The sequence below is a fragment of the Lampris incognitus genome, chromosome 1 (assembly GCF_029633865.1).
Source record: "Lampris incognitus isolate fLamInc1 chromosome 1, fLamInc1.hap2, whole genome shotgun sequence".
Taxonomy (NCBI): domain Eukaryota; kingdom Metazoa; phylum Chordata; class Actinopteri; order Lampriformes; family Lampridae; genus Lampris; species Lampris incognitus.
Window position 1 is genome coordinate 17,627,889 of NC_079211.1, and position 23,243 is coordinate 17,651,131.

The 23,243-nt window shown below is 42.3% G+C and overlaps 1 protein-coding gene across 1 annotated transcript; it reads left to right on the forward strand.

Annotated features, from left to right (window-relative positions):
- Positions 1-1,231: 1,231 nt before the first annotated feature.
- lonrf1 (LON peptidase N-terminal domain and ring finger 1) lies at positions 1,232-22,965 on the forward strand. Its single transcript, XM_056273335.1, has 12 exons — positions 1,232-1,551; positions 8,972-9,081; positions 11,840-11,962; positions 12,561-12,749; positions 13,562-13,688; positions 16,282-16,357; positions 19,751-19,865; positions 20,053-20,174; positions 21,727-21,885; positions 22,110-22,272; positions 22,439-22,588; positions 22,816-22,965. The coding sequence occupies exons 1-12, from the start codon at positions 1,245-1,247 to the stop codon at positions 22,963-22,965; spliced, it is 1,791 nt and encodes a 596-aa protein (XP_056129310.1). The 5' UTR covers positions 1,232-1,244.
- Positions 22,966-23,243: the final 278 nt, after the last annotated feature.

The following is a 23,243-nucleotide window of genomic DNA, read 5'->3' on the forward strand; positions in this document are numbered from 1 at the left end:
AAAAAAAACCTTTTACGTCCTCAGTTGTACTACATTTCAAAGGCAGGACTGTAGGCCTGACTGTTTCATAAGCAGTAACGGAACACCCCCCCCCCAAGATTATCCTGTTCTGATTGCTGCCTTCGACTGGAGATCTGGAATACTATTTTTTTTAATTCATTTCAACTTTGCGATTTTTAAAGGCACATCAACGCGACCACGTATCTCATTATTAAAATGCAATGGAACAACCATTATCGTAAAGGGATTGTGCCATTTAAAAAGAAAAACGCAATAGATGTCACTATGATTGTATGCTAGGTCTGGGTGACGCAGCCACCCAGCCTGGGTTTTTTTTTTTCTTCTTTTTTTCCTTGTGCTCTGCACCGGGGATCCCATTGACTCTATCATCCAGGGCACTGTATGTATACGCCTAGTTAAAATATCACAGAAACGACGAACAGCCACGTGGGGTTTACAACTTTTTATCCCCAAGTGCTGTAACGATTTGGTATTTAAAAAAAACGCCAGAATTTACATTCAGTACTGAAATTGTGTTATGAAACTCGGCTTCATTAGGTTTCACAACAGGGTGGTACGCCAAGCTCTCCGCCAATCGGCTTGCCCGCTGCCGTATCACGTGGTCTTTATTTATGTAATGTAATGTAATGGTGTTACTTAGCATTGTAGCTCAGGACCTACCTTGGCGGGGGTAGAAGCGGCCACGGGGTTGGGTTTGAGAAGAAAGAGACATTTGGGAGGCTGTGGAGGTTGCCCCCCCGACCCTAAATCGTGCGGCGTTGATGGAGTTCAGCACGGCGAGAAACGCGGCACACGGACCCGAACGGGGACTTTCAATTCATCCTGCTCGACAAGGGAAGACGTTATGTAGTCGTAGCCAAAGACTTGGGTTATGACTTGACAGAGGATATGGTCGATGAATAAATGTAATTTGGGCTGTAACCCAAGAAGTTAGATTCAAAAAAGGGAACGCCGTGTTTGTCCGTGTGTGCGCGTGGGGGGTCCAAACGGTGTGTTTTCGAGCGACCAGCAGCGGTTCAAGCTAAGAAGTGCCGGTTTGGTTTTGGAAAGGATCCGCATAAGACTCGTCTCGCTGTCTGCGCGTTATTTCACTCGCTTGGTTGTGTTCCTGTGATTCCCTCTCGTCCATGATTACAGAAGCGGGGGTGTGTGTGTGAAAAACCCCCCGAAACAAAACAATATTCAACACTTGATGTGGGACACTGATAACATTAGACACGACCATGGATTTCCTGGAGTGCCCGATCTGCTCATTCTTGATGTGTGAACCGGTGACCGTGACGTGCGGTCACTCCTTTTGCCGGAGGTGCGTGGGGGGTTACCTCCCGTCCAAGTGCCCGTCATGTAAAGAAAGGCTAAAACAAAAAGACGCCAAAAGCGTTAAGAACAACGTTCTGCTGATCCGAGTCGCTGAGAAGTGCTGCCCCGATGAGACCAAGCTAACGTGCCACATCCAGGAGCGGCTGAAAGCCAACGAGTTTACGCAAGCTTTACGCATCGCAAATGAGGGGATAGAACAAGGTAAGATTGGTCCGCATGAAAACGGAAGAACTTAAAAAAAAGAAAAGAAAAGAAAAGAAAGAAAGTCCAGAGAAAATCCTTACGCAACCCTTGGCGTAAGACCCAGGTCACCGAAAGTCTGAATATCGAATCTCAACCCTAACTGAATAAGGCGCGCTGCGAGGAAGAGTGTACGTTGTGTAACGTGGGGTTCTTTGCTTCTGTTCATACCGATGTTACGCAAGCGGACGTCTGATCAACTTGTAGATTTATGCGGTGCAAAGAATGCAGGTTTGCGGTGGTTGTGAAACCACGGACAGGAGGACTCGGGGCTGCTACTCGATACGTATACTCGCCAAACACCTACAGTGCAGTAAAACGCAACCACTTCGGCTATTTTATCGTAGTCCCGGTTTTACGCACGGCTCATTTGGTGCGGAGGGACGCTACCTCCACTAAAACTGTTCAAAGACAGCAATGTGGCAGTCAAGTGTAGGAGGCGAAACGACGCCTAAGTATACAAGCAAAGTTAGAAAGAGATCATATTCGAAAGATGTTATCTCCGCTCGGTGGATAAAATATACGGACGATGCAAGTTAGGGACCGTCAACAACTTACATGATCGACAGTGTAAAAAAAAAACATGTTGCATAACTTAACATGTAACCAAAAGTCTTGTTCCTGACCACATGATGCACAGATTGTACCATACATTTCTTTGATTTTAATGTATTTAATACTTAACGAACTTTATATGCTCTTAATTTTAAACACCAATTCCAATAACTCCTTAACTGTACCACAAATATTAATAAAAAAAAGCCAAATATATTGAGGGCATGCTGCCACAATATGCACAGGTTTTTTTTTCCATTGAAAATGAAAATTAATTTTTATTTGCATAGTCATGATTATTGTTTTCCAAAACTCCTGAACTATGCCACTTTGAAAAAGAAAACTAACACATATACATCGTCACGGGATGCCACCCCAAATAGCACATTATTTAGATTTCTCAATTTTTGTACTTTTTTTTAATGAACATTATTTTCAATAACATCCAAACCGTACCACCTAAGGAGGACAAACTAATGTCAATATTTTCAAGGTTCACCCCAACAAATTGCATAGCTTCTGGATTTTTCGAATTTCCCTTTTATTAATTTTATGATAATTGTTAATCATGTTATTATGAATGTTACTTTATATAACTTCTGATTTCTATTACCTAGAAGGGGAAAACACTGTGTGTGTGTGTGTGTGTGGGGGGGGGGTGTCACCCTGAAAACACTGACATTAGTCTCATCCGCAGGTATGGGCAACCTGATCCAGAAAGTGCCGGTGTGGGTGCAGGTCTTTTCTCTAACCAAGCAGTTACACACCTGATTCTAGTAGTCAACCAATAGACTTTGCTCAGGACCTTGATTTGTAGACTCAGGTCTGTAACTGCTTGGTTGGAACAAAGACCTGCACCCACACTGGCCCTTTCTTGATCACGTTGCCCCTCCCTGCTAGGGGACTTATTGAAAATAATATTCATAATTATGCTATTAAATATTGAAGGGTAATTTCACTGATGCATCCTGTGTATGTGCAATGAGTACTGATGAGTAATGGAGTTGATTGAAGCAATAAAGGCCTCACCTGTGTATGTACTATGTTGATAGAGAAATCGTTGTTTTCATGCTCTTTTGCACAGCACCTACATGTACCAGATGCATTGCTGCACGCTAGCTTCTGTGTCGTCATCCATAAAATCCTTTGCACTAATGCTGTAGGATGTCATTTCCACCAGAAACTTAGCTTAGATGAGAAAACATTGGTTTTTTTTTAACAGTGTCTTTAGAGTAGATTAGAGTATTAGTGTATTGCAAACCCTGGCAGTCTGTAGTTCTACCAGCCGCCAACTGACATCATAATATGTCACTTGGCGGCCAGAAAAAACTGCAGAAAAAAATTATACATTCAATAAAATTAATAAAAGGGAATTGAAAAATCCGAAAGCGATGTAATTTGAGGGGATGGACCCTGCAGATATTGGCGTTAGCTTAATCCTCTTAGGTGGTGCAGTTCAGAAGTTATTGAAAGTACTATTCATAATTATGCAATTAAGAATTCATGTAAAATCAATAAAGGGCAAATTGAAAAATCTGATAGCTCTTCAATTTGAAGGAGTTGAACCTGAATATATTGGTGTTAGTTACTAGCTGGGACGGTTCAGATGTTATCGACAATAATGTTAATAATTATATGATCAAAAATTATTTAAAAAGAAATTGTACAGAAATTGAGAAATCCTTACATAACTTCAGTGCCTTATTTTGTGGGATTTCTGATTCCTTATTTGTTGTTTTTATTATTTCCTTAAATATAGTTTTTAAGGGCCGAGAGAGCCAGGGCATAAACATTTCATTGCATTTGAAGGTACATGTTAGTTTTTTATGTATTTGACAATAAAGTGAAACTTGAACTTGAAATCTAAAAGCTGTGGTATTTGAGGTGGCATACCATGAGGATGTGTGCGTTGGTTCTGTTTTCCAAGGTGGCACGGTTCAGGAGTTATTGAAAATGATGCTTGAAATGAAGTGATTAAAAAAGCTCAAAGTATAAAACACATTTGAATCAGAGAAATACATGCTGTTGCAATTTGTGCATCCTGTGATAACCCCCCCCCAAAAAAATATGTTTGGTTACAGGTCATAAAGTTATGCAACTTTTGATTTTTCTTATTTTTCATCATTGTTGAATGTGTGTATTGTTGACGGTCCCTAACTTACATCATCTGTACTTCTGCTTGGGGAGATATGTAAACTTTTCTTTCTCGTGAGAAGCACAAGACAGCTTCCCCTGCTGGCTAAGTAATATCTGCCGAATAGCCAATGTCTTTCTGTCTTTACCACAGTAAGTAAACCCACATCCATCTGCAGGATGCTGTTGTGACTTCTTGGTTCAACAGTTCCATTCCCCAGTAGAGCCCCAGTGATAACAGTGCTGTTCTCAGTCAGAGGGTGTTATTTGTGTTCTCTTCTGGCCACAATGACTCTTTTAAATGGTAAATATTAGCCTTAGATATTGTTGATGTTATTAATCTTCTCGTGGATTGCCACCTTGATGTGGTGGAGAAGCTTGCGTGTACTATTGATCCCAAGAGCTATGCCGTCCGGAGCTTGGCTCCTGGTAGGGTCACCAAAGGCGGATAGGTCAAGGGGGAGGTTCCAAATGAAGCGCGATCCAACAAAGACCTCAATGGCCGAACTGGCGGAAGACAATGCCAGTGAAGGCGGATGAAGGCTGCAACAGAGGGTGGTCCCCAATCATCTTGGTTCTTCATGCCATTGGCCACCCCCTGCCAAGGACCATGTGATGGCTGGAGGTGCATCAGCCACTCCACGTAAACAGCTGTTATGTGCAGGCGTCCTCCTGCAAGAATACCCACAAGGACCTAGAAGGAGGACAGTCATACTCGACCCCGAGTGACTGCTGATGATGATGATGATGATGATGTTATTAATAATTGAGATTAAAATATTTTGGATATTTCCAAAGGTGGCCTGAATCAATGTGATGGATGAACAATACATCCATTAGTGAACGGAACATGAGGAATAGCTGCTCAGTCATTCCTCCATTTCACATTTTATGCCACAGTATTGTTATTAATGTTTTCCTTTCTTGTTTTATGGCCAAAAATACAGGCAATGCTAAGATGATTTTTATTTATTTTTTTAATTCTCTTATTGAGCCCATATGAAAGGGGTTTGGATTTCACTGGTTTGGAGCACACAACTATCCTGGTATATGGCATGCTGATTTCTTCTTTTTTTACAATATAATAGTAACATTAAAATAACTTTTAATGCAGCATAACTTAACGTACTTGTCAAAGTAATTCGGTGTTAATTATCAAATGGAGACATGCCCTAAGACAGGATTGGCATGCTTCGATGTTTACTCTTTAGCAGTCCCTTTTAATTAGCATATGTCTGTGTCTGTGCCTCATATAAATGTGGTGAAACTGCTGTCATCATATCATGTCTCTAGCTGTTGTATGAGAAACCATCTGGGAGACTGATGTTATGAAACATGCATTTCAGTGTAGTGGGCCGAATAGACTAACTTCCGGTTTAAAATTGTGGTTTGAAGGGCGGTCTATTCCGTTGCCTACCAACACGGGGATCGCTGGCTCGAATCCACGTGTTACCTCCGGCTTGGTCGGGCATCCCTACAGACACAATTGGCCATGTCTGGGGAAGCCGGATGTGGGTATGTGTCCTGGTCACTGCACTAGAGCCTCTTCTGGTTGGCTGGGCGCCTGTTCAGGTGGGGTGGGGTGGGGTGGGGTAGGAGGGGACTGGGAGGAATAGCATGATCCTCCCACAAACTATGCCCCCCTGGTGAAACTCCTCACTGTCAGGTGAAAAGAAGCGGCTGACAACTCCACATGTATGGGAGGAGGCATGTGGTAGTCTGCAACCCTCCCCGGATTGGCAGAGGGGCTGGAGCAGCGACTGGGGAGGCTCGAAAGAGTGGGGTAATTGGCTGGACACAATTGGGGAGAAAAGGGGGGGGATTATGGATTGACTAGCAGCTGAGCATACAAACAGTGTACCCTGTCTTAATGCATGCTCAATAATCCAGGTAATAAAATCACAGAAAGGTAAATCAGTTCATCTGGGCACAACATTTAAGGGGAGAAACCTTTCATCACTCATCCAGTTGGCTTCTTCAGTCTCAACTGGTAGTGTATACTGTTTGTTTATATGGCTCATGCAATGATTTGGGGACAAGAAAACCACCTTTAGTTATTTAGATTGTGTCGAGCAGTTTTACTTTACAGTCTATACTAATCTCTTGCACTTGCGTGTCGCAGCAATTGACCTTATTTTTCTTGCCGCAGCAGTCAGGAAGCATAATAGACCATTTGTGCCCTAGATTGGTTTGTTTATCTAGTCAATGCAGGGTCTGGGGAATATGTAAATGTTTGGGATATGCCACAGTGAATCAGCATACATATGAACCACCCACTGCTTTACATGTCTGCAATGAAATACTGCCTTTTTCCCATTCTGATCTGGGCTTTTGAGGTTTGAGGTTCTTGTGTAACTTTTTATATGCAGACTTTAAGTATCTAAAAAAAACTTAGTGGAAAACTGAACTGTATGGTTTCATTTTAATAATAATATACAATGGCAAACTGACAAAACAACATACTAGGTCACACAGGATGCCATCATTTGCAGAAAAAAATAAAAGAAACTGTGCATCAGTGGGATTTTAAAAACCTATTTTCACTTAGGTCCTCTGTGTTGGACTTATAGGGATCACAGAAAGTTGAATCAGTTCATCTGGACACAATGTTTATTGAGAGAACCGTTTCATCACTTATCTAAGTGACCTCTTCAGTCTCAAATGACTGCAGGTATCCCCACCCTTATAAACAATACAGTGGCATAGCGACTGAAAACAACCAGTCTCATATGCAAATTGCCATGAGCATGAACTAGAGTTACAATGGCCATATGTACTTTTCACAGAGGATTGGGGAATAGTTGCAATCACAGCATTGTAAGATGGTGACAGATGTACTCTCAAGTCCCCCCACCCCCCGGTTCAGGGATGGTCATTCCCTCATCACATAGATGGCCTGATGGATGGATAGATGGCCGGGGACTGATTCAACTTTCTGTGATTTCCTTACCTGGATTACTGAGCATGCATAAAGACGACTCCTAGGGATATTTCTGAACCATCGCCTCAAAATTGCATGGTCTTGCACCATGGATAGCTGCACTGGTGCATGTTCACCCACTTGCAAGGTGCATTGAAATGGCAAGCAATTGAGAAGTGCAAAAAAATTCTAGCTGCTTTTAGCTGAGGGATTTTTTTTCATGTGTAGGAATAAACCAACAACTTTCAAACCTATTTCTAGACTAGAGAACAGTAGTGTTGATCCATGTAAGACCACTCCTGCATGACAAAATGCATCACAACACGTTCTGACATCCATTTACTGTTTTCCAGACAGGAAGATGACATAAAAATGACCAAAAATATGCTATTAATATGCTCATGATTAGCTCTGATGCAAGACAAGTATATGATTTTCTTCCAATATAGTTCAACTCGGTGAAAAATGGTTGCAGAAATTGTCCAGAAATAATGAATCGAAGAATTAGATTATGAAAGTCTACAATATCAAAAATAGCAAATAGTCCGAGAATTCGTTTCAAAGCAAATATTACTATTTTTTGGTACTGACGTGGCTTAAAACCTTTACCACTGAATAACATTTCAACGTTTTTACCAGCGGTTGCCATTCAGTTTCCAGCCTATGCCATTCTGTTTGATAACATCTCTAAAATTTTTATAAAAATTGTTAACTTTGTTAAGTCTGAAAAAAATCCCAAAGTCCAGAAACTCTTTTTTTTCCCTGTTGCTAGTTGCAGCACAAGAGGCATGCACATCACATAACGGTGCCCACTGCTTTAACCTATTTGCATAAACTGAGAAGAAGGGAAGTTGCAACCAGTTTCAGTGACGTATTTTAACCAACTGTCGTGTGTCAAAATGTGGCTGAGAAAATCATTTCAGGAAGAAAGCAGAAACCTACATTTTTAACACAATGCAGACATGCAAGTCATCTGATGATCACCACATACCTGCATGCCTTACTATGAACACATTGTGCCCTTAGTATGACACGAAGTGAAAACTGGTGACACTGAATGGGCAGCATGAATGAGTGATTGTTGACTCACAGAATGAGTTGTAGCAACATTTATGAACAGGTGCACCACGTGCGCCTCTATATCTGCAATATCCCCCATTTTCATAGGGCAGTATCCTTACTCTCTCCTTCATTATTTAAGAAGTAGCTCCGTTTCCTAGTCACAATACCTCAAATAAGTTATGTAGGCTACAAGAGTTATCTACTCTTCAGATTTGAGAGAGTTGTTGATTTTTACATATTTAACTACTGAAATCAAAGGAAATATACAAGTGATTTGCATTTAAGAGTTGGTTTCTCTAGCTGTTTCAAAGCTCTGATACAAAGATAATTTGTTTTGTAGCTGATTGAGGGCTGTCATTTTTTCAAGGTTGATTATTGGGGGATTATAACATTGATTTTTTTTTCCCTATCCAAATTTCTGTAGGTTAATTGTCTGTGCTCTGCATTTACTTAGTAATCGAGAGTACGATTTGTCATAAGATTGTATAATTAATTTCCTTTCATCAGTCTCATTGGTGGTCTCTCCACAGCCACGTCTGTGTTTATGCACCATTGCGTGCATGTGTGTGTGTGTGGGGGGGGGGTGAATGAGTGGCTGTGCAGCACAGCTTTTGAAAAGTTATTACACAACGTTACAATGTCAGAACCTTTTCCAGTTTGTCATGTTCTCCCCCTCACTCCTTCTCTCGCCTTGTCTTTTTCTTGTGTTCTTTGTTCCAGGTATGAGTTTAAAGGTTTACAGTGTCGAAGCTAATTTGGGGCTGATGCGCTTCGCTGATGCCCTGACTGATCTTGATCACCTCTGTTGCCTTCAGCCCACCTGGACTGAGGTAAGATGTGGGATGAGAACATCCAACGAGCATGCATTACCTCTTTCTTTTGTGACGCCCTTCTCCATAATGGTGTTGAAAAGCAAGTACTGCCGAGCCCTTGTCTACCTGTTTAACTTTTACAATAGGAATATATCGTATTTTCTCAGTCAGTTATAATTGTGCCCGGATCCTTGTGATTACATCCGAATCTCTGTGAAAGAGAAGAAAACAATCCCAAAACTCATTATATACGCTAGTTAATGGTCACAGCAATTTCATATGAAGCCAATCGTTGTTTTAAGTCATTATGCTGCTGTATTGTTCATAAGGGTGGGGATATCTGCAGTCAGTTCAGACTGAAGAGGTCACTTAGATGAGTGATGAAACGTTTCTCCCACTAAGTATCAGATGAACTGATTCAACTGTCTATGATTTCCTTACCTGGATTATTGAGCATGCATAAATACATATTTTCAATTCTTTGAGAAGAAAAAATGCTAGTCATATCTGATGTATTTTGTGTGTGTGTGTGTGTGTGTGTGTGTGTGTGTGTGTGTGTGTGTGTGTGTGTGTGTGTGTGTGTGTGTGTGTGTGTGTGTGTGTGTGTGTGTTATCAATAACAAGCTGAAAGACTCATATCAGTTCAGTTGATATCTGTGAAAGCAAGTTTTTGCACAGTGTACCTGTAGGACATTTCATTGTCTTACTAGAACTGAGGCCCATAATCTCAGAAATAGGACACTTTTTGTTTTCAGGATGTCAAGTTGACCCCTTTTATACAGTGTTTCTCCTGTGGTAGCTTTCATAAATGTTATGTCATTTAAGAAGTTATGCAAACAACTACTTATGTAGTAATGTAACTGGATCATTGCCCCTGCAGAGATAAATAGTTACACTACCGTTCAAAAGTTTGGGATCACATTGAAATGTCCATATTTTTGAAGGAAAAGCACTGTACTGTTCAATGAAGATAACTTTAAACTAGTCTTAACTTTAAAGAAATACACTCTATACATTGCTAATGTGGTAAATGACTATTCTAGCTGCAAATGTCTGGTTTTTGGTGCAATATCTACATAGGTGTATAGAGGCCCATTTCAAGCAACTATCACTCCAGTGTTCTAATGGTACAATGTGTTTGCTCATTGGCTCAGAAGGCTAATTGATGATTAGAAAACCCTTGTGCAATCATGTTCACACATCTGAAAACAGTTTAGCTCGTTACAGAAGCTACAAAACTGACCTTCCTTTGAGCAGATTGAGTTTCTGGAGCATCACATTTGTGGGGTCAATTAAACGCTCAAAATGGCCAGAAAAAGAGAACTTTCATCTGAAACTCGACAGTCTATTCTTGTTCTTAGAAATGAAGGCTATTCCATGCGAGAAATTGCTAAGAAATTGAAGATTTCCTACACCGGTGTGTACTACTCCCTTCAGAGGACAGCACAAACAGGCTCTAACCAGAGTAGAAAAAGAAGTGGGAGGCCGCGTTGCACAACTGAGCAAGAAGATAAGTACATTAGAGTCTCTAGTTTGAGAAACAGACGCCTCACAGGTCCCCAACTGGCATCTTCATTAAATAGTACCCGCAAAACACCAGTGTCAACATCTACAGTGAAGAGGCGGCTGCGGGATTCTGGGCTTCAGGGCAGAGTGGCAAAGAAAAAGCCATATCTGAGACTGACCAATAAAAGAAAAAGATTAAGATGGGCAAAAGAACACAGACATTGGACAGAGGAAGACTGGGAAAAAGTGTTGTGGACGGATGAATCCAAGTTTGAGGTGTTTGGATCACAAAGAAGAACGTTTGTGAGACGCAGAACAAATGAAAAGATGCTGGAAGAATGCCTGACGCCATCTGTTAAGCATGGTGGAGGTAATGTGATGGTCTGGGGTTGCTTTGGTGCTGGTAAGGTGGGAGATTTGTACAGGGTAAAAGGGATTCTGAATAAGGAAGGCTATCACTCCATTTTGCAACGCCATGCCATACCCAGTGGACAGCGCTTGATTGGAGCCAATTTCATCCTACAACAGGACAATGACCCTAAACACACCTCCAAATTGTGCAAGAACTATTTAGAGCAGAAGCAGGCAGCTGGTATTCTATCGGTAATGGAGTGGCCAGCGCAGTCACCAGATCTGAACCCCATTGAGCTGTTGTGGGAGCAGCTTGACCGTATGGTACGCAAGAAGTGCCCATCCAACCAATCCAACTTGTGGGAGCTGCTTCTGGAAGCGTGGGGTGCAATTTCTCCAGATTACCTCAACAAATTAACAGCTAGAATGCCAAAGGTCTGCAATGCTGTAATTGCTGCAAATGGAGGATTCTTTGACGAAAGCAAAGTTTGATGTAAAAAAAATCTTATTTCAAATACAAATCATTATTTCTAACCTTGTCAATGTCTTGACTCTATTTTCTATTCATTTCACAACATATGGTGGTGAATAAGTGTGACTTTTCATGGAAAACACAAAATTGTTTGGGTGATCCCAAACTTTTGAACAGTAGTGTATGTCATTTTTAGTGTCTTAAATTTGTTGAATGGTTACATAATTATTTTTTTCCAGCTGGCTTTTTAAATTATAAGCTTTCTTTTTATTTGAGTACAGCTAATCTGCATCTGTCTTTTTGCCTGTTTTTGTATCTATTGGCTCTTGTTTCCATGTCCGCCCGTGGTTGTACTGTCAAATTATGATGTTCTTTTAGTGGGATTTCTGTGGCGTGTCATGTCATATGGAGGTAGCGCTGTATGACCTCTCTTCTGTCCTTGTGCAGGGTTTCTTTTGTAAAGGGAATGTACTGCTAGAAATGGGCCGGAAGACAGAAGCCCTTATCCATTTTCACCGCTGCCTAAAACTTCAGGCTGACTTTCTACCTGCAAAGACCCAAATAAAAAAGGTTGGAGGCTCACCGACTCACTGCATCGTAGCAACTTCTGCATGGGCATTATTTTCACGCATTTTATTTGGTTCAGTAGATGATTTATAAGAGGAAGCCTCATGAAAGTGTTCATGTTCTATGCCAATGCACTTTGATAAATCCCTGTAGTATCTCATCCTGTCTCTACAACCAGAAGTGCAGGTTTGTTGTGATAAAAAACAAAGTTCAGCAACCTAGAGTTTGTCAGCCCGTGTTGGGTTATCTAAGGTGAAGACGGTGCCAGGAATAGAATGGCATAGTAGCACCGTGAACTGAGCTATACATAGATTATTTATGAAAGTTGGTAATGGAACGCAGTTACACAAGTGGAGCCTTTGATTTCAGAGATGGACTTTGAAGTACATGATGAATTTATATTCATTAACAGATTAACCATGGGCTATATTTCTAGAAAGAGTGAGCTTTCTTGCACCGAATCTGTTTTCTATTGACTGTTCGATGTTATACAACTAATTTTTTTCCAATATTGGTGGGTGTTATATCAGACTCTGTCTTGCTCTTATCATGCGGGCTTTCCCGTGAACCTTCTTTGCTGTGGCATGGGTTGGGTTGACAGATCCTGGAGGCAGATGGCGTGGTGGTGCCAGAAGAGGTGCCTCGTATCTTGCAAGTGGTATCTGAGTACCTGAGAGGGCCCTGTGCTATCACCAGCCTCAGCTGTTCTCAGGGGACCGCACAAGCTGAGGGCCTCAAACCCCCGCAGGGCGACGAAGGAGTAGGCAATGAGAAAATAGAGGTACACCAGGTAGACTACACAAAATGGGTTGTGTGTGTGTGTGTGTGTGTGTGTGTGTGTGTGTGTGTGTGTGTGTGTGTGTGTGTGTGTGTGTGTGAACATTGTTTTAAAATTTGAAATTGATGGCATCCAGGTAGCATAGCGGTCTAGTCCGTTGCCTACCAACACGGGGATCGCCGGTTCAAATCCCCATCACTTCCAGCTTGGTCGGGCGTCCCTACAGATACAATTGGCAGTGTCTGCAGGTGGGAAGCCGGATGTGGGTATGTGTCCTGGTCGCTGCACTAGCACCTCCTCTGGTTGGTCGGGGCTTCTGTTCAGGGGGAAGCGGGAACTGGGGGGAATAGCGTGATCCTCCCACGCGCTATGTTCCTGTGGCGAAACTCCTCACTGTCAGGTGAAAAGAAGCAGCTGGCAACTCCACATGTATCGGAGGAGACATGTGGTAGTCTGCAGCCCTCCCCGGATTGGCTGAGGGGATGGAGCAGTGACCGGAACGACTTGGAAGAGTGGAGTAATTAGCTGAGAAAAAAGGAGGGAAAAAATCCAAAATTGGTGAAAACGGAAGAACATTTTATGTCCACCAGTCCATACTAATGTTTGTGTATTGTCATTTGTATTTAGCATGCCATCAGTAAAGACTTACTGCACTTAATGGGAGGTTTTCCTATGTTATGCTGTGGCCTTGGTTTGTTACTGTTGTGTAGCATTACTCTATCGTCATGTGTCAATACCTGTCGGCAAGGTCACATTCCTTGTGCCGGTATTGTGTCTGGTAATTTGAGGTAACTGTGATCCTTACTCTTGTTCTGCTGTTGTAGGACTCCAGGGTGAAGCATGATACCAGTACTGAATGCTGCCTCAGTCTCTGCCAAGCTGTTTCTTTCCTACCCACCGCAGATGAGGATGAAGAGATGATGATAAAGAAGGAGGAAGGGCACAATAAGGGTATGCATGCACAGGAATACACTGAACATTAAACTTTTTCATTACATTTTAGGTTTTTTTTTCTTTTTCTTAAAGTAACAATCTGAAAGATTGGCGCTTAAATTAATATCTGACAATTCAGCCTAATCGACACTGATTAAAGCCCTGGCATTTGCAGTAATACGGAAAATGTAAATGTGTCTGGCAATCTTCCCATCAAAAGTCTCTGATGACATGTAGTGATGTGTTTTATGTCACCCAGCAGCGGTTTGCTCTGCCAGAGAGGATAGGTGGCACAAACACTCTGTCCCAGTGGAAAAAACTTGTTAGCGATGTGGAAATGACTCCAGGGAAGTGCATGGCAAAAAAGGCCGCAACCAAAATGTTAAAGATTGACACTTAAAGTAAAAAAAAAATGTAAAAAAAATTGCATAGTTGTTTCACACTAAGATAGTTTGCAAAGGCTCCAAATAAGGGGGGAAAAAAGAGATAAGTACAACCTGAATATCACAGAAAGCTGAATCAGTTCATCTGGACACAATGTTTAGTAAGTAAGTAAATATTAATTCATTAATTTAGTTATTCTTATCCCCCACCCTTTTCTCCCCAATTGTACTTGGCCAATTACACCACTCTTCCGCGCTGTCCCGGTCGCTGCTCCACCCCCTCTGCTAATCCGGGGAGGGCTGCGACTCCACATGTCTCCTCAGACACATGTGGAGTCGCCAGCCGCTTCTTTTCACCTGACAGTGAGGAGTGTCGCCAGGGGGACATAGCACGTGGGAGGTACAGGACCATGGTGGTGAAGAGAGAGCTGAGCCTGAAGGCAAAGCTCTCAACTTACCAGTCAATCTTTGTTCCAACCCTCACCTATGGTCATGAGCTTTGGGTAGTGACCGGAAGGGTGAGATCGCGGATCCAAGTGGCTGAAATGAGTTTCCTCCGTAGGGTGTCTGGGCTCAGCCTTAGAGATAGGGTGGGGAGCTTGGACATCCGAAGGGTGCTCGGAGTAGAGCCGCTGCTCCTTCATGTTGAAAGGAGCCAGTTGAGGTAGTTCAGGCATCTGATTAGGATGCCTCCTGGGCGCCTTCCTTTGGAGGTTTTCCGGGCACATCCAACTGAGAAGAGACCCCAGGGTAGACCCAGGACTCGCTGGAGGGACTACATGTCCAATCTGGCCTGGGAACACCTTGGGATCCTCCAGGAGGAGCTGGAGGGCGTTGCTGGGGAGAGGGACGTCTGGAGTGCCCTACTTAGCTTGCTGGCATCACGACCCTACCCCGGAGAAGTGGCTGAAGATGAATGAATGAATGAAAGAATTTCTTGACTGAAGAAAACAGGATTGGACAAGCTTAGTAACAAAGACACTCTGGTCAAAGATGATGCCAAGATTTTTAGTGGTAGGTTTGATATTTGAATTGAGTTGACCAATAAAATTAACAACTATAGTGGCAAAGTTCTCAGGACCAATCAAGAGAACTTCAGGTTTGTCAGGGTTGAGATGGGAGGAAATTAAGGGACATTAAGTGGGAGAAATGTTTCATCACTCATCCAAGTGACCTCGTCAGTCTCAACTGACTGCAGGTATCCCCACCCTTATAAACAATATTGTTGCATAACGACTGAAAACAATGATTGGTTTCAAATGTGAAAAGGTGTGACCACCAACTATAGTTACTCAATGGCCATGTGTACTATACACAGAGGATTGGGGAATCGTTGTAATCACAGCATTGTAAGATGGTGACAGATGTACTTGGGCCCTCCCCTCGGTTCAGAGATGATCATTCTCTCTTCACATAGATGGCCTCTCTGACTCCCCATTCCCCATCAAGGATGTACACATCCTTATCCTTGAAAGAGTGGCCACTGGCCTGTAGATGGGTGTAGACTGCAGAGTCCTGGCCTGATGTGTTAGCTCTCCTGTGTTGTGCTATCCTCTTGGCTAGCATCTTTTTGGTTTCCCCGATTTACAAGTCACAGCAATCCTCCTGGCACTTAACAGCGTACACTATATTGCTCTGTTTGTGCTGGGGTCCCGATCCTTGGGGTGGACCAACTTCTGGCGCAACGTGTTTTGTGGTTTGAAAGCAACTGAGGCATGGTGTTTGGAAAATACGCGTTCCCAACTTACAATGCTGTGATTGCAACTATTCCCCAATCCTCTGTGAATAGTACACATGGCCATTGAAACTCTAGTTAATGGTCATGCTTATTCGCATATGAAACCAATCGTTGGTTGCGGTCGTTAAGCATCTGTGCTGTTTATAAGATTGGGGGATGCCTGCAGTCAGTTATGACTGAAGAGGTCACTTGGATGAGTAATGAAATGTTTCTCCCACTAAACGTGTCCAGATGAACTGATTCACCTTTCTGCGATTTTCTTACCTGGATTATTGAGCACGTATAAGGACATCCTGAATATCATTATCATTGCCTTAATCACAATCATCAGCTTTGCCATCACCAAGATCTTTGTCATGGTAAAGACCATCATCATCTCCAAGCTTCCTTTTACATATTGCAAGTTCTTATAGCCTTGACTTCACTAATAAAGAAGCCTCATTGTACATGCTAGTCAAAGTAGCTCTGTGTTATGTCATCTTTCTCCTAGGTAAATGCAGACAAGGCGGAGAGAAGTGTCTCAGTGTTCTCACCGTATCTGACTTTGAGTGCCCCCTCTGCATCAGGTCAGTGTTTCAGAGTGCTCGTTTGAATCAGCGATGCATTACAATGCACAGATAGATGAACACTACAATCAAATTGCAGCTTCACTTCACTCTCCTCTCTTTGCCTCTGCTGTTGGTTAACAGTCAGCACACACAAGAGCACAGAGTCTCGCACACAAACAAAGAAAAAAATATATATAAAAAGAAAATCCCAGTTGGTAAATGGCTAGGTGGTGTAAAAGAAAAAAATTAATGCATATACAAGCACATATGCATTTATACACACAGACACTCACTGCATGCATACACAAAAACAAACATGTCCATGCACACATGCGATATGTGCGCAAAACATGTAGAAGCGAGAGGGTTTTTTTGTAAAGTAAGCTTCTATTCAAATGAACTTTATTAGAGATCACCCTTCAATTTCACATGTCTTGAAACACCTTAAACATCAAACTATTGTGAACCATTTAACATATCACTCCATGTTCTCACACCAACACTCACGTCCCCCAGCATTTCAGCAGATATCATCCACATCAACTTCACACTTTCAGATCAATTCAATGACAAGTACACACCATACAGCATTTGTCAATGCTGAACCACAGGCTTGGACTCAAAACGCAGACTCAGTCTCAGTTCACAAAAATCAGTCCTTTTAATAAGAATGAGGTCAGTACACAGGTGATCAGATAACAAGGCAACAGTGTCCAAATCGGCAGGCGAAAGGCGAGGTCAAAAAGGCAAAAAACAGGTCAGGAAACTATAGGGCTTAAGAAACTCACGCAAGGAAAAAAAGGCTGGAACGCTGTCACAAGGAACAAGACAAACTGGCACAGAAGGAAGGGAACACTAAGACTATATACTCTGGAGGAGGGGAGACAATGAGACACAGGTGCAACACATTAGGGCAGGGCAGGTAATCACACAGGAGGAAGACACATGAGGGCAGGAAGTAAAGGACCTGAAACGAGACAAGAGGTGAGTATCAAAATAAAACAGGAAGTACAAGACAAAGAACACTGGGAGAAACAAAAAGATAACTTAACTACCCAGACGGGGCGTGACAGCATTCAGATCAGATTATATAAGCAGGACAACTATTCATCACAACATTCTACTAGTGTGATACTCGTTCTACACTTCAACAGACTAAAAGATAGAAAAAGTTGCAAAGATAAAAAAGGAGATCTTGAAGTACTAATCAAAGAATGTCCATGTTAGGGGAGGAGCTTGTAGCATCTGCAGCTTCCATTTACACACAGAAGCAGTCACATTGGGCTCTTTCACTGCACAACCAGTCCTTTTCACTCATCGTTTAACTCTTCGCCACAAGCCAGTTCATAAAAATCAGTTCATAAAAATGTCGGTTGCGCAGTTCTTTTCATTTACAAGTGGATAAAAATTAAAACACCCACCGTCTTTTACAACATGCATAGTGAAGCCATTCCTTGATGGCATAGCATTTATGGGTGGGAAGAGGGAGAGTGATACTGATATCACCAAGAGTGCAGCCAAAGAGGAGCTTCCTCCCAGGAAAATCGAAAAGAGGTGAACTGCAGAAGAGATTTTAGTAAAGGCTCCTCCATGGAACTTGACTGCAAATTAAGTTGCACTTAAAACAATTGTGTTTCAACCAGATTCGTCCAAATGCAAGATTGCATTCAAAGTGGATGACAACAGAGCTGTGTAATGAATGGTGAGCCAAACATTACCCATGCGTTGTCAAAATGAGCATGTCACATTTTACAATGCATGCATTAGAGAATCCAGATGAAATCAAAATAGAAATAAATGAGACAAAAATAGCACTTAAATTGAACATCCTTGTAAACAATAACCTCAACACTTTCTAAATTAAATCTTTAGCATTTTCCCAAATGTACAAGAACGTCTTTCACAAAAGTGTTCAATATTTCAGATATGCATAACACCAGAAATAAAATGGAAAAGACTTCTCTCCTTTCCAGTACTTACAAAATACTTAACTTACATACCCCACCCTGATGACGTGGACTCCATACTGGACCCAAATACTGAACTAAACCCACTGCCACTGGCTGAAGAATTAGACCCAGTGCTCCAGCCCAGACTTGCTGAGCTAGTGCCATAGCTGCAGCCATCATGGCAGGGTTCAGGCTAAAGTAGCCAAAGTTAGCCAGATTGCTATTAGCGCTGCTCCCTAACCCACTACAGCTAGTACCAAACCCTTGACCCTGAAAACCATTCCCAAACCGCCCGGTACAATCCATCTGTCCGTTGCCATGTTTAGGCTTAGGATTTGAAATATGCACACTGACCCCCTTGACAATCAGGTCCTCCCCACACAGAGACTGGGCAACCTGATCATTTGCAAAGGTGACAAAAGCAAATGCACGGAACGGTTTAGCGATGAAAACATCAGTGACTTCGCCATACTGCATAAAGAACTGTCGCAAATCATCTGTGGTCGTGTCCTTTGTACAATGACCAACAAACAATGTACTGCTTCTCAGTGGCTCACCAGGACCATGCTTGAAATTGGAGTCTTGTACCACTAGGTGGTGCTATGTTAATATGCTGTTTCCTGTTTTGACGTGAAGAGAGAATGTAATGATGGCTGCCTACATGATCCTTGAGTTAAGTAAACGTCCGTTCTAATCCGACCTGCCTCCTCGTGATTGTGCACCATCCAACACTACAGCAACCACCTTATATATAAAAAAAAGAAAGAAAAGAAACGGGTAAAACATTTCCCAGTTTCCCCTCTAGTGGTCAACAACGGTATTGCAGGTGGGCTGCCTGTGTTTACTTTCGTTTTTTTAATTGTGATTTAAAAAAGAGGCCTAAAATGCATACACTCAAAACTTTTTTATTTACTGAAAATCCTTGTTAACGAAAACAGGAAAATGTTTCTGTACGTTGCCCCCCCCCCCGAAGTTGTGTAATAAATAGGAAATGTTTTGTTATGACTTACATTCATCGTGAATCATGCTACTTACTGGCTATGGATGTGGCAGTCAATTTTAACTAAATGCAAACAGTATTTGTTGATCATTGGTTGGTTGCTGGATTATATGGATGCGAATTATTCATTAGCAGTGAATTGGGTTTGCAAGACTTGGTACAATTTTCAATTGAATGCTTGCCTCTGTTGATAAAGTAAACATGCTGCTGTGAAACAGGCCAGTTTACTCTTGTGTATTTATCATTCAGCAGTAATAAAAGGGTCTGGTGAGCTACAGATTTCTTCCTGATTTCTGAGTGGGCCGCAGGGTTCTTGAGTTTAGGAATGGTTAAGCTCGAAAATTGACTATACAAAAACTACCATTACATAAATTCATACAAAAAAAACAATAAAAAAAGTGTAATTGTTCTTCGATGCTGCTTTCATTATGATCAAACTCTTTCCTTCTGTGTCCCACAAAGGTTGTTTCATGAGCCTGTCACCACTCCCTGTGGTCACACCTTCTGTAAGAACTGTATTGAGAGGAGTCTGGACCACAACCTTCGGTGCCCGCTCTGTAAACAGCCTTTGCAAGAGGTAAATGCCCACAGTTTCTATCCTCTTTTCTTCCTTTTTTTTTTATTTCTTCATTTCACTGTCTTCGTCTTCCATCTCCAATTTTGACTTCTTCCTTTGATTGTAAATACTACCATCAAAATATTTGACTGAAACATGTTGTTATAACAAACATTTGATTTTAATGGTTATTATTTCCTTATTACAGTTCTTCAAAAACAGAAAGTACAGTCCCACGGTGCTACTTCAGGACATCATGACCCACCTCTTTTCTTCGCAATTGGCTGAAAGGAAAGAGGTCCATGAAGCAGAGATGGCTGAATTGTCCAAGTAGGCATATGTCAAAAATACACCACACATACCGCATCCATACCTCGTAATATAAATACAGGAGATAATAGATCATAGATTAGATAATACCTCTTAGTCACACATACCTAATTTTTACTCGGACTGCTACCGTCATTTTATTGGCTATCTGCCCTACTTCTCTCACAAGTAACCGAGACACTCAGTTAACTCAATTGCAAAAATCTTCAATTATGATTTTTTTGCCTTGACTTTGTTTCATATATTTATGCATGTTTAAACATACCTGGGCATGTAGAATGGCTGCAAAGTGCTCAGACAATTGTTAATGTTGCACTGATGATGCAGCGAATGATTTGATTCAAGAAAATGGATGAAAGCTAAGAGGAATAAAAAGAAGAGGCAAGAGCCAAAAATGTCCGAAAGTGTTCGTTTGGGACCATTTTCAACTAAACTGCAAAGAAATGCAGTAGTCTGCAAGCATTGCAAAGCTGTACTTACACAACATCCATGCTGCAACATCTCAACAGAAAGCATCCTGCCTACAGATCTTACATTTTATTTGATTAGTCCTTTTCTGTATACTCAGGGTCACCTCACAATTAAAAGATGTAATAAAACAAGGACAACATAAGAACATGAACCAGAACTACCAGAAAAACATGGATCAGAAACGTGTATCACAAAGAGGGAGATATTATATTACACTGGGCAACAGCGGGGGAACCTGAGTGTAAACTGTAGGCCAGAGTGAATCTCGTTTCATTTCTGGTCTTCAGTAAAACACTTTGAGGTGCCGTTTTCTAATCCTATTAATAATGTGATTAATCTTCAGAATAATCCATAGATTATTCCATGAACACTGCACGGAAGAGAGCCGTTGTTCTCCCCCTTTTATTCCCCTTACCTGCTTCTTCTTAGATGTACTACTTTTACAGGGCGACCAGGTAGCGTGGCGGTCTATCCGTTGCCTACCAACACGGGGATTGCTGATTCAAATCCCCGTGTTACCTCCGGCGTAGTCGGGCGTCTCTATAGACACAATTGGCTGTATCTGCAGGTGGGAAGCCAGATGTGGGTATGTGTCCTGGTCGCTGCCCTAGCGCCTCCTCTGGTCAGTCGGGGTGCCTGTTCGGAGGGGGGGGATGGGGGGGAATAGCGTGATCCTCCACGTGCTACGTCCCCCTGGTGAAACTCCTCACTTTCAGGTGAAAAGAAGTGGCTGGTGACTCCACATGTTTCGGAGGAGACGTGTTGTAGTCTGCAGCCCTCACCGGATTGACAGAGGGTGTGGAGCAGCGACCAGGACGGCTCAGAAGAGTGGGGTTATTGGCCAAGTACAGTTGGGGAGAAAAGGGGGGGGGTGTACTACTCTCACACGATATCATTCAAATAGACCCTGATCCTAAATCTGGTTCTGAACAGGGGAACTACTTTGACTGCTTCTCTTTGTCTTTGTCTCCTTATACCAGCCATTCTCTTTTTTTCCTCCCCTCTTTCCTTTTCACTCTTTCTAAATTCTAATGTTTTAATTCTAAAATTTTAATTTTAAAATGCTTCTTTCTCTTTTTAGCCTCACCAAGGACATCCCTATCTTTGTGTGCACAGTGGCATACCCTGGAGTGCCCTGCCCGCTGCACATCTTCGAGCCGCGCTACCGTCTGATGATGCGCCGCTGCATGGAGACCGGCACCAAGAAGTTTGGCATGTGCAGTTTTGAGCACGGTAAAGGGTAAGCCGCCCACGGTTTGTCATTATTTTCATTTTTTCAAATTGTCTGACAGTCAGGAGCTTGGAGATAAATACTGTATTTCACATAAATATATCTTACTAAGGTAAATAGTAACATTGTTGACTTAAGTGCTGCAGAGATGTCGCTAGAATTGTTACGATACTTGTTTTCATCAAGATAACTTTTAAGATGACAAGGATCATGATGTGCCTCACATTCTCCAGGTTTGCTGACTATGGCTGTATTTTGGAGATTCATAATCTGGAGCTGCTGCCTGATGGGAGATCCTACGTGGACACAGTTGGGGGCAGCAGGTTCAGGGTGCTGAGGAGAGGTCAAAGAGATGGATACCACACTGCTGATATAGAATACCTTGAAGATCTTAAGGTAAGGATCAGGCATTGTGTACGATGCATGGTCCCGATCACAACAGATGAAATTTACAGTTGTTCAATTACATGGACTGGGCTAGAGTCTTGAAGATGCTGTTGAAAAAATGAACACAGAAAAGATTATTGTCTCCTCTCCTCTCCTCTCTTCTCTTCTCTCCAAGGCTGATGGTGCTGAGTTGGAGATCTTGCAGCATCTCCATGACAGTGTGTACCAGCAGGCCCAAGACTGGTACCAGCGCCTTGGCAGCCGCATCCGGGAGCAGATCAATAGACAGTATGGAGTGATGCCTGACCAGGAGGAGAACATTCAGGTTTGAACCGCAACTTAACTGTTGTACCAGTACCAACTCTAAAGCAAATACTTTTTTGACAGCATTTTTCACTTTTTCTTGAGACTCAAAAACAGTCATCATGTATGCGCACACACACACACGCACGCACGCACGCACGCACACACACACACACACACACACACACGCACACACACACACACATTCATCTTTGGGTATACTTTGATTTAAATTATCTCTAACCTCAGGCTTCAGCCAATGGTCCAGCATGGTGCTGGTGGCTCCTATCTGTCCTCCAGCTGGATCCTGCCTACCAAACCACAGTGTTGTCCCTCACCTCACTGAAAGACCGCCTGGGACACCTGCGTCTTGTCCTGGAGTATTTCTCCCAGAGCTAGATCACATGGTGCTGTGGTATTGTGTCTACTGAATATCTCATAGAAATGAGAGCCTGAACATATGCTGCCAGGCATACTGGCTTAAACCAATGACAGCGTGGCATATTTACAAAGGAGATTGGGTTTGGCTTTGGTTAGTATGTACCACAAGGAGGCTTTCTGCAAGTCACTGCTTAAAGCCAGTGTATACGGCCAATAGCAGAGAAAAAGATGAATTTATTGAAAACACAGCATAACTGCGTGAGGATGTATGATTTGAAAAATGCTCAATTGGTTTC